Raw genomic sequence first — 16,563 nt, 5'->3', positions numbered from 1 at the left:
TGAGACTAGCTTCTGCACACTAGAAAGAACACTGGATTAAGAGTTAAAAGACTTGAGGTTAAATATCTAATACTACGTGACTTTGGATAGTTTATTAACCATTCTGAGCTTTAGTTTTCTCAACCTCAAATTGAGTTGCAGAATTAAAAGAATTATAGAAGATATATATGAAGCTCACAAAACTGTGAAGTATTTTACAAAGTAATTTAATCTTTTAGTAATCCATATTAATGAGTGTGTCCTGAATGTGAGCTCTCTGAATTTGTGGTCAAATGCTTTAACAATTTGGTTTAAATTCTAAGTAAATTAAAGATTCTAGCCATTTATTTGGCATCTTGTGAGAACCCAGTGTGCTCATTAAAAGTCAAAAATTACCAAAATGCCTCATAAGCTAAATGTACTGAAATGATGGATAATTAATGTCAACATTATGATGTGCATTATCCTCTACTTTCCTTTCAGGTGGATGGCTCATACTCTCTGCCATCATGCTGCGGTTGGTGGCAGCTTGCCCTGAGTCATGTTCGGTGTGCACCAGAGACGTAACCCTCTGTCACCAGTTAAACTATATAGTAGGTAATAACACCAATAATTCTAGAGAGCAGTATTCAGTGTGCCTGGCAAATTCATTGTCATGTTTTTCATTGTACCGACTGCTTTCTGGGCTCAGCCTAAAGAGGTAAACTTTGAAAGAGCAAACTATTCACTGTGACGAAAGACTGATAACACTATGTTATTTTCCTGTTCCTGGTGGTCTCAGTGAAAACGAAAGACTTCCAGAGGTAATTGAGACATTTTGCTATTAGAGAGAATACCACCATTTCATGTAGCTACACTTTTTTATATAAAAGAAAGAAAGAAATCACTTAAATTATATATTTTTCCATACTTTGTACAAATTTGAACTCTACCACTGGCTGGAAAAAAATATCAATGAATCAGAAACCTGAACTGCAATTGTTCAGCATTAGTAAGATTAAGTGATGTACCAGCAAAATAGATTATTATCAAAGTGCATCTAATTTTGAAAGTCTAATCTTTTTTTATTGGTGGTAAATGAGCTGTAGAAATGCTAACAAGATATGCTGCCTGTATTCATTACATATTGCTTGCTTAAGTCAACAATTTAATAAGACACCTTATTAACAAATTTGAGGAGAATGTGATTTACATTCTGATATCTAAGACGAGCTAAACAAGTTATAAACTCTACCAATGAAAAACTTTCAGAAGTAAGTCTGATTAAGAGGAAGAGGAAGAAGACGATTTCTTTCATTTCTAAAATCCTATGACTTAATGGGAATTAAGAGGTAGTTGTTACTGTCATCCCTGACAGGAGAGAGAGATAGTTTCAAGGCTAATTGGTTGAACCCTGTTTCCAATCAGTATTGAACACTATACTTCCACCCTATCAGTTGGATTTCCTAACTTCACTATACACACACACACACACACACACACACACACACACACACATTTTTGCCCAGAGATAGCGGGTATCTCTAAGAAACAAATATTGCTCATTTACATTGCTGCCCCTCTGTATCTTCCTTTTCATTTACAGAATGCCAAAACTGTGAAGTTAAAATTCATAAACATGAAGAAGTAAATGGATGACTTGTAAGTGGAGCGTCTGTCTAGTCCTAGACAGGAGTAATGGACAGAAACAATAGTCTGCTCCCTCGAAGTTGACAAACCCATAGAGGACTGGGGATCCACAAAAACAGAACTCACTCAACTCATCAAAAAAATGATGAAACAAAATGTCAAATTGGCCAGAATTAATAGAATTCAAATGATCAGTAATAAATATTTAAAAAAAAAGAAAAAAAGAACCATGACTTAAGCTTGCTTATACTGCAGAGATAGGAGCAATTCTTAAAAAGAAGGCACTGTGAAAATCTATTGTCTTACAAATGTAAGTGATGCAGTCTGCATTTCATAGGGGAACTGTGACTTGCTTCCCTCATAGTTGATTGTTCTAATATCACCTGTAGACCTCCCAGGGACAATGGATTCTTCTATCCTTATGACACTGTCATTTGCAGTCAAAACAATTTTAGCATGATAAAGATGTGTTACAATAACTCCTGATTATAATATATCTTTATTAAGTTAAAACACTTTGATTTCTAATGACAGAGCAGTGATAGCTCTGAGGTGATTATGGTGAAGGGATTTAACAGTTGGAAGCCCTGAGTACCACCTGTCATCATATGATGGACTTCATTGAAGGGAACAGATATTAGACAGGAGGCCAAGATGGCCCAGACTATAATGAGAACCCCACTGACAGATCCTCGGGTTGTCTGCAGAGAATATAGATCCTTACCAAGTTGCCAACTTTTAGCCTGGAGCTAAAAAGCAGAAGCCAGTGCTCCTCCTCATTCCCCACCCCCACCCGCCTTCCCAGCCCCAACCAAGACGTTTATGTTTGAGAGGAAAGATGACTGACTTCACAGCATAAATATGCATTATTAGTGGAAACTCGTTAGCAAGCTCAGACACAGGCATGGCTTTTGGGTGAATCTGTACTGAGCCAGCAGGGCTGGGGCAGGTTAGTACACAGTCTCACAGAGAAGCAGCCTGAAAAACCACTTTCAAAAAACAAAAACAAACAAAAAAGCCCTCATCAATGACGATAATCCCAAACAGTGAATTAACTTTGAAATGTAAAGGAACAGATGGGTTTATGTTCTCAAATAAACATGTCATAGTAACAAAGAATATAAAAATCCATCATTCTGATAAAGAGCCCCGCTTCCCCTTAAACTGAAAAATCAGAGACTGGTTTTCATTTTGTTTATTGTTTTTACCCAGGTGATCAGATTTCTCACAGAGTATCGATTATCTCTGCTCTTCACCGCACTCCCCTTCCACTTGTGTGTATTTTTGCTTCTAGTCTGTGCTTTTCTTCCCCACAGCAGCCCCCGTGACCACGAGAATTTTGATCAGCACTGATGGATCCCTCTCCTCTATAGAGAGCACAAATCTGTCTCTCTTGTTTAATCTTGCCCTGCTCTCCTTGAGCAGAAATGGCATTGAGGATGTCCGGGAAGATGCCCTACATGGCCTTTCACAGTTGCGGACGTTGTTGCTGGAGCACAACCAGATACCCAGCTCTGCGCTCACGGATCACACCTTCAGCGAGCTCCACAGCCTGCAGGTGCTGGTGCTTAGCAATAATGCCCTCCGGACCCTGCGAGGGTCCTGGTTCAGGAACACCAGGGGCCTGACCCGGCTCCAGCTGGATGGGAATCAGCTCACTAACCTGACAGACAGTTCTTTTGGAGGCACAAATCTGCACAGTCTCAGGCACCTGGATTTATCTAACAATTTTATTTCCTACATTGGGAAAGATGTCTTCCGGCCCCTGCCTCAACTACAGGAAGTGGACCTTTCCCGGAATCGGTTGGCCCAAATGCCAGATGTTTTTACTCCATTGAAGCACTTAATCCTTCTGAGCTTAGATAAGAACCAGTGGAGCTGTACTTGTGATCTCTACCCCCTTGCCCGGTTTTTAAGAAACTACATTAAGTCTTCTGCTCACAAGCTCAGAAACGCCAAAGCCCTACATTGCCAGCCGTCCACCATTGCTGTGACCAGTGCAAAGAGTGTGCTAAGGCTGTCTGACACCAACTGTGATTCCAAAGCTTCCAACCTCACTCTGGTTCTAAAGGACAGAAGTCCCCTCCTCCCAGGGCAGGATGTGGCCCTGCTGACTGTCCTGGGCTTTGCAGGTATGCCAGGAAGAAGTGTACCCCTCCTCTTCTCCTCCTTCTTGTCCATATTCTTGACATATACTAAATGATGCCTTTCTCAGGCAATTGGAAAAATTTGCCAGGGCTGGTGGAAGGGGGAATGTATCAGTAGATGTAGGAGGATATTATCTAGTTTGGCACAGGTTGCAAAAATTTTCTTGTTGCAGAAAAGTTGTCTAACGTGAAGAAAATGACCTTGCACCAGAATTCAAGAGCTCTGTCTCTGGTATAACTATCATTGTGATCCTGCGTAAGTTAACTTGCTATGTAGACTTCAGCATTCTTGTTTGTGGTGAGGGAGTAGTATCTACAGTTCATCAGTTGCCCATATGCTGAAGAGCACTGGTGCATCCATGAAGGTGCTGGGAGTTAGGGATTAAAGAATTTATGAGACATACATTGTTTCTTTCTTCAAGGCACCCACATGTGTGTGCCTCTCTGTGTGGTAGTAAGAACTATTGGCCTTACCAAGTGCATGAGGACATGCTATTATGCCAATCATGTGCATCCTACTCTATGGTTGTTGTATAGCACAGTGATGGAGCACATGAGCTCTGCACTTGGCTTGCCCAGGTTTGAATTCTGGCTCTGCTCTTACTTGCTGAGTCACTGTGGGCAAGCCATTTGACTTCTCTGTTCCTTGGTTTCCTTTTGTTTGGGGTTCTTAATTCTAATATTTCTGTTTGTCTCTTTCAAAAGCTTGGCCCATCCTTTCACAGATTGATAATATTCAACGCTTTAAATTTCCTATGGTAGTTTAAAAAAATTTAAATTGTGCATCAGCTGCCATTACATCTAACTGAATGAATGGTATAAAGTGATGCTGGTGTCATTAGTGGAAGACCAAATCTGCATGAGATTTCTTGTGCTATTTACCTCAATGTGTGTTTTCCCTTCTGCTTGCAGTGCATGGTAAAATTCTCTGCATCTGTGGTAACCATGGTGATGAGAAGTGCGTGTGTGTGTGTGTGCACATACACGTGCACGTGTATTGGGAGAAGGGTTCCCCAAAGTGGAAGACCAGAGGCTCACATCCAGGACTGAAATTACGTATTCTGAATATGTACTATAAATAATCACTCCATAGCAGATTTCCAGCAAATTAATTGAACATCAGATGTTTTCTGTAACTTCTAAGTTATACCTGTAATCTGGAGAGATGGAGACCAGCATCAAGTCTAGGCAAAGGAACTACCACTAGTTTTTCAAACTCATTTGAAAGTCAATTCAAATCCTCTCAGAAGGATACATTGTTTCAAAAACTGTGCAGCCATGTCAGTAATTATACATGCTAAGAAATAATTTACTGTAAAAGATGAAACAATAGGACAGAGATAGTTTTTTTTTTTTTAATGGACGTCTTAGAATACTAGTTCTAGGAGATAAAGAATAGATAGTGCATAAAAACAAACAGAGTCACATATAAGCAATATATTATGGGGTTCAAATAGATTTGGGAAATGTTAGATTAAACAAAGTGAAAAGGGCTTCTTTACTGCAAAATTTATCATTTATTTTCATTTACTAATAACCATTATGAATCTAAGAGGAAGAAATAATATAAAGCATTTCTCAAACTTATTGCCCATAAACTCTCTTTGTCACAGGACATTGTTTCATAGGACATTGTTTTGGGAATATTATAACAGGGTAATTTTCAATATCTCCTAGGTATCTTTTATATCTATTTTCAGAAAATATATTGCTAAGTTAACAACTCTACATTAATGTAGAGAAAGACAGAAATTCTAAAGACTCCAAAGATTTTGTCAAAATGATAAGAAGGTTAATATGCATGAATAAATTCTGATAAATTATAAATAAAACTACATTCCTGTTGGGTTATAGTGTGTGAATTTATCATCAAATGTATATTCCATTGAGTAATTGTTAAAAATAAGTTTTTAAAAGCGATTCTTCTTCTAGAAAACTCTGACTTTTGACATCAGTTTATTCCATGAAGATTCTGCTCCTTCTGAAGTAAAAGTGTGGTCACTATCTAAATCGCTAGGTAGTAGCAAAAAGACTTAGAACTCTAATTTGACCTCTGATTCCATGTTCTTCCTCAGCTATAGATAAACAGCACAATTCAAAATAATATAAATAATCATATTCAGTTCATTTAAAACTGATAAGTGGTTATTTGGCACCAAACACTGACATTTTGACACTTCTTATTCTGTGACTTGATGAGTAAAAATAGAAGACGTTAATGAAGCTGTAACACATTTCCAATACTTCAATGACAATGTATCATTAATTTTGCTTTTTATTTTGTTTTGTTTTTCCAACTCAGAAAGATTGTCAGAACAGTTTTTGAAAATAGCAATAATGCCCACGGCAATGAAAATTCAACCATCTTCTTACTAGTTCATTCAGTTTGCCTACAAGCTTCATTAGCTGCTTTTGCTCTCTGCACAAACAAAAAATGTCCATACCTGACTGGTAATGTGACACAGACATAGCTCTGACGTGGACAGTGCTCCCCTTGCCAATTAGACGCAATTAGAGGGAAAACTTTATTCTGAAGTCAGGTTATGCCTACTCCCATTTCAATGGCTGAAGCACGTAATTTAAGAAAATTTAGGGCTTTCTTTACTTTGTTGTTTGGTTTAGTACCTGCATCAACCATACGAAGTACTTTCTTCCTCATTTGTTTCTGGGAATTTTTTTTACCTAACAGCTGAGTGTTGTAGGACCTAACAGGGCAATCAATATAAACCCAAACAACAGCAGCAGCAATCGTGAGCATAAACCACAATGACCGTTCATTGAAACTTACTATATCAAAACACTGTATTAAACATGTCACATATATTAGGCCATTTAATCTTTGGGTGGTATTAATTATCCTCAGTTGGCAAAAGAGGAAAATAAGGCTCAGAGAGGTTATAAAATTAGCCCAAGAAAATTTTCAGAATAAAACTTTGAATCTTGAGTTTTCTTATTCCATAGAAAAGAGATGGTGTTTCCAAAAATTTATTATTTTCATACATTTTAAACATTTAAAATCTAAAGCCCTCATTTGAAATAAATCAAACTGTAGGACCTGGCAATCGTCGTCGTCGGCAGCCGTCCGTCTCAAGAGACGATGGTGTAGCTTCTTCAGAGTCTATCTGCACCGCCGAGAATGGCTGTGCAGTCCGACTCGGGAGTGACATGGCATCTGTCTCCTCCCGTGTTGAATCGACATCTTGCGATGATGCTGAAGCTACAGAGCCTGGGCAGGGTAATATGGAGGGTCTGCTGTTGCCCATGCAGCAGACCCCCCCTCTCTTCGCAGCTGAAGGGTCCAAGGGAAAGACGGAGTCGATACAGCTTGGGTTCAGGTGCGCCGCAGGAGTTGCCGGTGTTGACTACAACGTCAAACCGCCTTAGGGACTCCGGCTCCGGATTTTCTGTCGGGGTTTACTCCCTTAGCCTTTCCCCTGAAGAGGTATGCCGCAAGGCAGCGGAGGTTTTTTGGAGTCAGAGTTTTCCTTCTCTGATGTACCCTGACTGGAAGATCGAACCAGCGACACTTAGCTCGCAGGCCGACGCTCAATCCACTGAGCTAAACCAGCCAGGGCAGGACCTGGCAATAAAAATACTCTAATCTAACTTATGCTACCACTTTTAAAAAATGCTGTGTCTGTAATAGAAATTAAATTATTTCAATATGTTGTAGCACTCTCTAAGATTTATTGTTGTTAAATAAATGAAATATTATAAGACCTTATGATTTAGTAAACTATACAAAGTTTGGAGGATTTTACCAGAAACTGTCATTATTTTTGTTTAATCTTTATCTTTAACAGAAAAAATGAAACAACCATGTCTGAAACTTTCCCTTTTCTTTCAAGTTCAAAATATATCATCACATTTTCTTTAACGTTGTCTGCAGTGCAAAGAACCAGGCATAATGCAGTCAACCAATGAACCTAGAATGTTGATATCTTCTCATTCACGTCTCATATCACTCATTCATCTGGAAATGTCCTCATGTTCCACAGTTGGGGAACTGAATTCTCTGGGGGAATTGTCCTACCCAAGGTAACAAAGTTCATAGGCATAGCTGGGTGTAGAACACATTGTTCCTAAATAAACCAATACTGATACCATGTCTTCCTGATCACCATTTTGGGGATTTATTTGTAAGATTAGGCCACTCAGCACTTTTCATTATTGAAATTTATAAACATAATTCCTTATGTTTATTTAATATTCAATAAATATTTCTGGAGTGCCTCCTCTGTGCCAGAGTTATGAGCATTGGAGATACAATTTTGAATAAAACTAAAAATGTCCATTTTCTCACAGTGCTTCATTCTAGCAGGGAAGGGAAGACAGTGAAAAGAAAATTAATAAATGAACAGAATAATTTTAGATGCTAAGAAAAAAGGGAAATTGCTGTGATATAGAGGGAGTTGAGGTATAACTCAGAGACTTTGGTTTAAACATCTAGGTGGTTGATGATGTGGTTTATTGAGATGGGAAACAGGAAGGGAGGAACAGGTTAGACTCCACTTGAGTCTGAGCAACACTGCCTTTACAATTTTATTCAGAGGATAAGCTATACTGTACCTATATAGAACAGGAAATGACCATACCAGGCATTCTAAACTTAGATGTTAATCATATTATTGTGGAAGTTCATAGAAGGGAATGATCCTTGCAAGGTTGAAAAAGACACCAAAAGCTATCAATAAATTTAGAGGTATTGACTTAGATTTTAGAGGGTAAACAAAATTCAAATTAGCAGAGACAGGAGAAAGTATTACAAGCATCACTAAGAACATCCACAAAGGCTTAGAAGTTCATTTTTAGACTAATAGATTGAAGAGTTTGAAGCATATTGTTTGAATCTGCAAAATAATGAAACACAAGGCTAAAAAGGGAGGTCACAGCCAGATTGCACCAAGTCTTGGATGTCAAGGAGTTTAGACTTTATAATAAGAAGCCAAGGAGGTACACTGAGCTAGGGGGTGAAACATTAGGGGTGCTCAAAAAATAATAACACTATGTAGAATCAACTTTTCTTTTTGAGGAAGAGGTGTGGTATGTGATAATTTCAGGGTCTATACTAAATGTGGACTATTTGGGGGGACTGACTATGGAATTAAGAAATAGGAAATTTGGAATTAAGTTGGTTTCCCGTAGGCAGGAAAAAAATTCTAATGCATGAATTATTTCATCTTGAGTGAATTTACGTCCATGAAAAAAAACAAACTTTTTTTTTACCAAAGACATTCCAGATGGTATTGTTTTTTTTATCATTTTTAATAGACACACAAAAAGGTTTAAATTAGAAAACAGAACATGTTGATAATATAGCCTCTGTCTGAACTGCTATTTTTCCACATGGTGATAGACCTTCCACCCATTCTGATGCCCTTTAAGCCATTAACCTTGATATTTGTGGATTTCACATTTGGTGACTTATATGTTTCTTCTTATGATGTTGTCTTTTAATGGTCTCTCTGTTTGTCACAGGAGCTGTTGGTCTCACTTGCCTAGGCTTAGTTGCATTTAACTGGAAACTCCAACGAGGCAAAGAAAATGAACACACATCAGAAAACCTTTGTTGCAGAACCTTTGGTGAATCCCTGTGTGCTCATGAGGCAAGAAATTACCACACTAAGGGATACCATAACTGCCATTTAACTCAGGAAAACAATATAAAGGTCATGTCCATTGTGGGATCCAGAAAGGAAATGCCACTTTTACAGGAAAAGAGCCATCAAACAGCACTGACCTCTGAGTCCGCAGCCCTTGAAGCACCATTTGGAAACCTGAAAGGGAAGGACCATGAGGCAGACAGCACTTGCGTCTGCCTTGGTGGCAGATTGCTACAGTCAGGATGTGCAGAGCCTCCTGGGAATACGGCAGCTTTTAATGAAGTGGACTTACTTACAAGATATTGTCCAGAGAGAGCTGGAAATCTAAGGAATCATGGGCCTGGGAAACTCCAACCTCAAACTCTGCCACAGCATGTAACAAGAAAAATAGGTGAGCTGTCTTGTTTTAGAAAATCCCACTCTCTTTAAATCCTTCTGAAGGAGGTAGCCTCTTTTAATTTCCTCAACTGGAGAAGAAAAATCCTTGTAGCACCGGTCTGTTCCTTTTCTAAAAACATTGCATGTGTGTGCATGTTTGTTTGGGGTGAGGTATAGATGGAGATTCCCTACCTTCAGGAGATGAGAGTACATCTCATGCCCTTTGTAAAGTGAATTTTGTGATCCAACATCTAACAATGCTAAAAAAAAAAAATAAAAGAACCCTTTTAAATAGCAATAGTGCTGTTAAGATTTATGGGAGGCTGAGTATCGACTTCCATCCTTCGAGCTCTAATGCCAATTCTGCAGTAAGCAACCTTCCCAGAGCATGACATGTTAGAAGAATGGGCCTTCTAATGCTAGTGATTCATTTCAGGAATGATGTCAAGACACATACTTTGCTTGCTGAGCTGTCAGGGATGATAACTTCCCAGTCCAGGGAAAGTCAGGGCTTAATTCATTGTCCTATGTTGGGAGCCAAGCGAATCTGGCCGTGACATCTACCCACTGTACATGGGCGATGTCAATATTTAGGTGGAGGCAATGAATTAAATGTCTTCCCTTTTCTTCCTGAATAGTAAGGCGATGCTTTCAGGCTTAGCAGTGAAAACTTTGACAGCTGCTCTGTAAAGAGGTTCCTGTCATTTATTTGAATTGGATTACAACAAGGAGAGCTTTCTCTCAGAATGTGAATGACAGAAGTACTGCACCAAGGCATTCTTACCATGGGGACCCAACTCCAAGGATGGATTTGGGGACCATTGGAAATGAACGAAACTGTATGTTATTGTACATGTAGCATAAGGCAGGATGAAAATTTATTCCATTGCATCCCTAGACTCCAATTTTTACCAGTTTCTGAGGATTGCTGATTTGACTCAAAAGAAGAGTAGCCAAGGAAATAAACATCTGCCATAAAAACCAGATCGAATTGGTTTAGTTTACAAAAAAAAATAAGTTCTTAGCCTTTCAATAGAATCATACCTTAGGCACATGTTTCATTTTAGCTTTGCCCAATGCCTTAATTTCTCTGTGGGAAAATCCTATACTGAAGGGAATATGGCCCCCTAATCATTTAAAACCTAGTCCCTTGTCTCACACAGAGTACACTGGTTGGTCATACTGGTACACTTTTAAGAAACAGTTGACATTCCTCTACATGCCAGGCATGATACTGCAGCTGAAGAGGAGAGGAATTTGAAGAGAAATCAACCAAGGCCATACCTGCTTCAGAACAGACGTCAATAAGAGGCAATGTCATTCTGATGATGCCTTCTGACTGGGAAGCCCAGAGTCAGTGTTTCAAGGGTAGAGGAGACTTTAGCCATGATCTAGTCATATAGTTCTTCATATTTGTCTCTGAGTCACAAAACTCTGTTAGAATCTGATAATGGCTACAAATTCTTTTCCCGGAATAATTTTATATCCACATAAATTTTATACCCACATAAAATTATATCCACATAAAGTTTCCATCTAGTCTAATCTGAAATCCAGAGAGTAAGTGGCTTCTCCAAGGTCACCCGGAAAAATGAAGGCAGATCTTAGATAATATTAGATGTTATTCTGAGGCTTAGTTCACCTCTTCTTTTCTATCATTGAACAGAAATAATTCTTTCTTTGTCTGGATAAAACAAACAATTTCATAATATTAAGAAAATTTAATAATAAGATGTGATCTTAATATGCATTGTGGTTAAGAGGATAGGATTTAGTGTCAGACAGATGAGGGTCAGGTTCTGCTCACATCATTTAGGTGGCATGTGACTGAGGGAAATCTATTCAACCTCCCTAAACTGTTCTTTTCATTTGTGAAAGTGATAGGGTAATAGAATTTGTCCAATAGATCACAGTTATTATGATTATTAAATGAGATAATGAATGTACAATATTTAGCACAATACTTGGCTATTAATATGTTTTTTTGTCATTAATATTATTTAACATGCATCATTAACCTGCTCCATGTAAAAGTCACAGATAGAGATTTTTGTAACACAGACCAGGCCATATTTTTAAATAATTATTCATTTTACAAATGTTTAATTATTACTGTATTAAGTGTTGGGCCATAAAACAGGTATGGTCTCTGCTTTGATGGATCCAAGATTATCATAAGCATTTTTATTTTGTTGTTGAAACTTGAACACTATTCAATATTTTATTCTGTTCATTCAGTTCCAAGTGAGAAATGAATGCATAAGAAAATTACTATGGTTATTTGAAAAAGATTTAAGTTTTATTCATATTTAAAGCTACTTAAGCAAAAAACAACTAATCAAAAAGTGTACAAGTCTGGACATTTTAATCTCCAATTCCATGACTTTTAAGTCAGCATCCCAACTGATTAAAATGTGGCCATAGAGAGTGTCGTTGCAAACACAGCAAATTGCCAAGTGTCCTTTTGTGGGTTTAATTAAAAATTAGAAATTATTCAAGAATTGCCATAATTAGAGGAATCATTTTCACACCTTTGATAAGGTTCCTAAGCAACTGTTTGGTTGGGGTAATAAAACTCTGCTCACTGTTAAATTCCTGCATTTATTGTTCCACAGATATCAGCAGTGACACATTTAGTAGAAGATATGCAACACGAGCTTCCGCTTTGGCAAGAGGAAATCTTGAAAAGCATTTAACAAATGAATCATGGCAGCCTCCAATAGAAAAAGAAGACAATGGCTTACAACCTCACAGGCAGCGACATTTTATTACAAACTCATCATCCAAACCTTATGAGCCTGAGGAACTTGATGTACAAAAGGTCTTACAAAAACATGAATCAAAATATGATGATCCTTGTGAACTGTTTAAACTGAGCGGGCCTAGGTATTTTCAGCCCCCAAATTCTCTTCTTTGTAAATATGTGCCCTATGACCAATTTAAAGATTATGTGAAAGAAAAGAAGCCACATCGTCGAGAACATTCAAAGTCCAAGGAAGAGCAAATCCAAATTTATAGTGCAATAGAAAAATTCCTTATGAGTGAGGACAACATAGTGTTATCATCAGATATCAAGAAAAAGGATTCCCCTAGGAGTGTTAGCTTCTATGATCCTGGTTCAGTTGAAAAAAATAGACTGGTGATGTCACCCAAAACATCAACCCATTCAAAACAGCATAAAAATCAAAGCAACCAACTGACCACCTTGACTCTCAAAAAATGTAGCAGCGCATGGGAGAGAAGCACAGGAGGAGAATGCCTTACTGATACACAGATTCTGAAAGGAAAGAAAACCAGTCAATCTGATCTCAAAGGGAAAATTAGAAAGCACCATTTAAGGACAAAATTAAGTGTACACCCTTTTAGAAAAGCCAGAGTCCATCCAGAAAAGCCCTTGACGGAACTCCCCACAAAATGCAAGCAAGTATTGTTACCTCCTAAGAAATTATCCAAAACTTCTAAGAAAGAAGCCAAAATAAACCTGGCATCTGCAGTTTTTCCCCAACAGTCAGAGAGTAATGACTATGTTGCACTCACTTCAAAGAGACTGCCTCTCAAACATGCCCCAGATCAGACCCCCTATTACAAAAAACACACTAAAAAGTCTCCTCTGTTCAATGCTAACGACTTGCCTGTCGTCAGCCAGAGCTCTGTGGAAGGCAACTGTCACCCTCCTGCTCTCATTTCCAGTGGAAGCCCAGCAGCATTGCCTGGGTTCACACCCCCTGTAGCTGAACACAGGTGCTCACACTCCCAGTTCTCAGCTGAGCCAATGGAAGGTGCAACTCACCTGGCATCGGTAGTTTCCAGTTCTTTACCAGTGTCTTGGGGAAATACAGGCAGGGATGTTTTAGCACCCTGCCATTTCAGGAGGGCTACTGACCAAGCGGTGACACTGCCCCCTGAACATGTGGAGCAGGGCAAATCTGAGACCGGTGTACTAACCCAGTTTTCTTTGTCCTTGGAAAATCAAACACAACTTGTCGGTGTCCACAAGACAGACACATACAAGGAACATACTGTAGATCAAAATCAAATGCTACAACATGTAGTGCAACACTTAAGTAATAAAGAACTTGGAAATGAAGAAAAAACATTAATGACAACACCCGAAATATCACATCAAATTATGGAAAATTGTATTATGGACGAGGGAACGGATGTAGGAAAAAATCTTCCTAAGACAGAAACATATCATTTCTCTCTCGTTCCCCAAACACAATCCCAGAGCAACCTAACAGGTATGAAAATGAATTCTCTTCCATCCCAAAATAGAGTGGAAGTTCCCAAGGATACCAGTACTTCTCTTAGTACTCAGGCCATTGGGCATCTAACCAGTAGTAGCAAGAAAGGAACTGACGGCACAAATGCATTGCCCAGAGATGAAGTCACCGAAGCACTAGAGATAAAAATAGTAGGAAAAGAGGAGGAAAAAAATGCCTGATAAAAGCAAGGCAAATTCTAGTATGTCAATGCAGATCAGACAGAGGACCTGCAAAGGCATGACAAAAGAAAAGCAACAAACTTGGGAAAATGGAAAACATAAAAATCTTACATTACATGGTTCAAGTTCTGTTGAGGCTGCTATTACAGCTGAGGATTTGAGTATCATGAGTTCCCATGAAATGAAAATGGACTACCTCATAGTGAAATGGATCTTCCAATAAATAGTGATATGCATGATTTGAGAGAGGCTCAAGGTAGTCAACCCGAGCAAGATAACAGCACACACACACAGAAGGCGCAATGACAATGGAGACACTTGAGGGACTTTACATCTTACCAGAGGTAAAAGGCATTTAGTCTTGAGACAGAAAATGAGGTGTCTCTAATTCCTAGAAGAATAAATGAAGCTGAACACTCTGCTCTGAAACATACACTGCATCCACCTCTGCTGAATATGCTAATACATCACCTTTAGAGGCAGAACAAAATAACTCAAATAATAATCATTTTCTACTTTAGCTTTCTTCAAAAGGACACACAAACTTCCTCAGCTTTTACATGCATTTCAAGTGTATTATTTTGGAGAAAAATATCCTTAGCAACTCTTTGTTATCAGTGAAATAAAAGTACACATTTGAATATAATGCAAAAATCAAAGATGGAGCCACTAGATATATTTGACACAAATGAGTTTTCTTTTCTAAGAAATGGGGATGTGGGAAAGAAAAAAATTGCCTAGTCCTGGGAAAAAAAGAGAATTTTTTTAAAAAGCTTTAAGTAAATGAAAGATTGAAGAAGAAAAAATAGTACTTGAGCAGATTTACACTTGATGTTTATTTTATGGAAATTACTATACACATCTCAATTAGCGGTGTTACAATATAGCTTTCTACATAGATGATTATATATTCATATTTGTGCCTGATCTGCTTTCCTAATTATGGTATGTAAATAAAAGTTGAGCTTTGCTTGTTAACTGTAGTCTAGCTGATATGAATATTGGTATATTTCAACCATTTCAGACTGTTTGGTTGACAATTATGCTTGGTCTTAAGTAGAAGCCTTTAAAACCTGTTAATTTTCTAAGAGAAAACAAATCAAGGATTTCTGTAAAACCTGTAAAATTCTACAAATCCACTAGGTGGAGATCTTGGCTTCAATCATTTTAAAAGAACAAATGGAGCTACGAGATCAACACAATGGATCCTGAACAAAAGGAATTTTAAGGAGGCTTTATTGCCTATGTTTATTAACTTAAGATTCTGAAAACTAAATAACCCATTAACTTGTAAGATTTCAAGGTTTGATCTCTTGAGATGAGCATGCCACTCACTACTGTTGGTGTTAGTATTTCTTCCTGTGCACAAAAATTAAATGCTTATAAACATCTGATTTAAAAGTATTAGCAGGATAAGCATCTCGCATTCAATGCCACACTTATTTGAAAGATACGAGGTATACTCAGACAATTTGTTAATATCCCAGTAAACTGTTGAAAGCATACCATCAAGGTATAGAATACTTCACATTTTCTAGAGGGGGGGGGAAAGGTTGCAAAGAAACTAACTACCTTTTCACCTCTTTCTATATCTGTCTAGGTGTCTGTATCTATATATCTACATATGGCAATATTATAACTTCAAAGACTACTAGAACAATAAATAAAGACTACTAGAACAATAAATAAAGCCTACATGCCCCACCTAGCTTCTGTTTTCTTTCTTATTCAAAATTGCCAGCAAATGACAATTTTCTTATTTTGAAAGTCCCTAACCTTATTACCTCTCTTCTTTCTCTTTTCTCCCTGGACTCAAAATCTTAGTTATAATTTCTGTTCCTCTCCCCTCTCTTTCTGTTCAGACTCTCTGCTTGAGCTTATATCTTATGCCATCTGTCTGCCTCCCCTGCTCCCGCTTGGCTGTTGTTAAACACCTTGAAGGTGAGAAGAGCATCTATGATGACTTGCACAATAACTTTATTCTAATTGACAGCTCCCTCAGTTCTGTAGACCAGGTTACTTTTTTTCTTGTTAGCTATCTTTGTTTTTCCTTTTCTTATTTTTTAAACACCTTTGCTTTAATGCAGAGCCCTTTGTTTTATTCTCCCTGGTAGCTACGGGCCTAAGGAGTCCTCTGGTCACTGGCCGCCTCTCAGAAGTCAGGGATGACAATGCTCCAGGACTGTTTTTCTCCCTTCCATTTCCTAAATCCTATCTTTCACTGCCTTATGATGTTACATTCCTTTGAAGTAGTTCCCAGGTTTACCCCAGTTCTGAATCCCCATGGTAACCATTGTAGTCTCTGTGTTGTAATCAAATGGATTACTGCACTAGCAGCCCAGCTGGAGGCTCTGACTTCAATGCCTTTTGTGTCTATTCAGCC

General features: G+C 38.2%; 1 protein-coding gene across 1 annotated transcript; it reads left to right on the top strand.

Annotated features, from left to right (window-relative positions):
- Positions 1-488: 488 nt before the first annotated feature.
- Positions 489-14,701, top strand: LRRC53 (leucine rich repeat containing 53). The gene is given in 9 exon segments (XM_090271414.1): positions 489-576; positions 2,925-3,740; positions 9,234-9,749; positions 12,352-14,165; positions 14,167-14,359; positions 14,362-14,465; positions 14,468-14,536; positions 14,538-14,625; positions 14,628-14,701. Coding segments are annotated over 9 exon segments (3,762 nt in total).
- The last annotated feature ends 1,862 nt before the right edge of the window (positions 14,702-16,563 follow it).

This window comes from Furipterus horrens, unplaced genomic scaffold (assembly GCF_987537825.1).
Source record: "Furipterus horrens unplaced genomic scaffold, mFurHor1.1.pri manual_scaffold_3, whole genome shotgun sequence".
Taxonomy (NCBI): domain Eukaryota; kingdom Metazoa; phylum Chordata; class Mammalia; order Chiroptera; family Furipteridae; genus Furipterus; species Furipterus horrens.
Note: the sequence above shows the minus strand (reverse complement) of the source record. Positions and strands in the feature narration are given on the sequence as shown.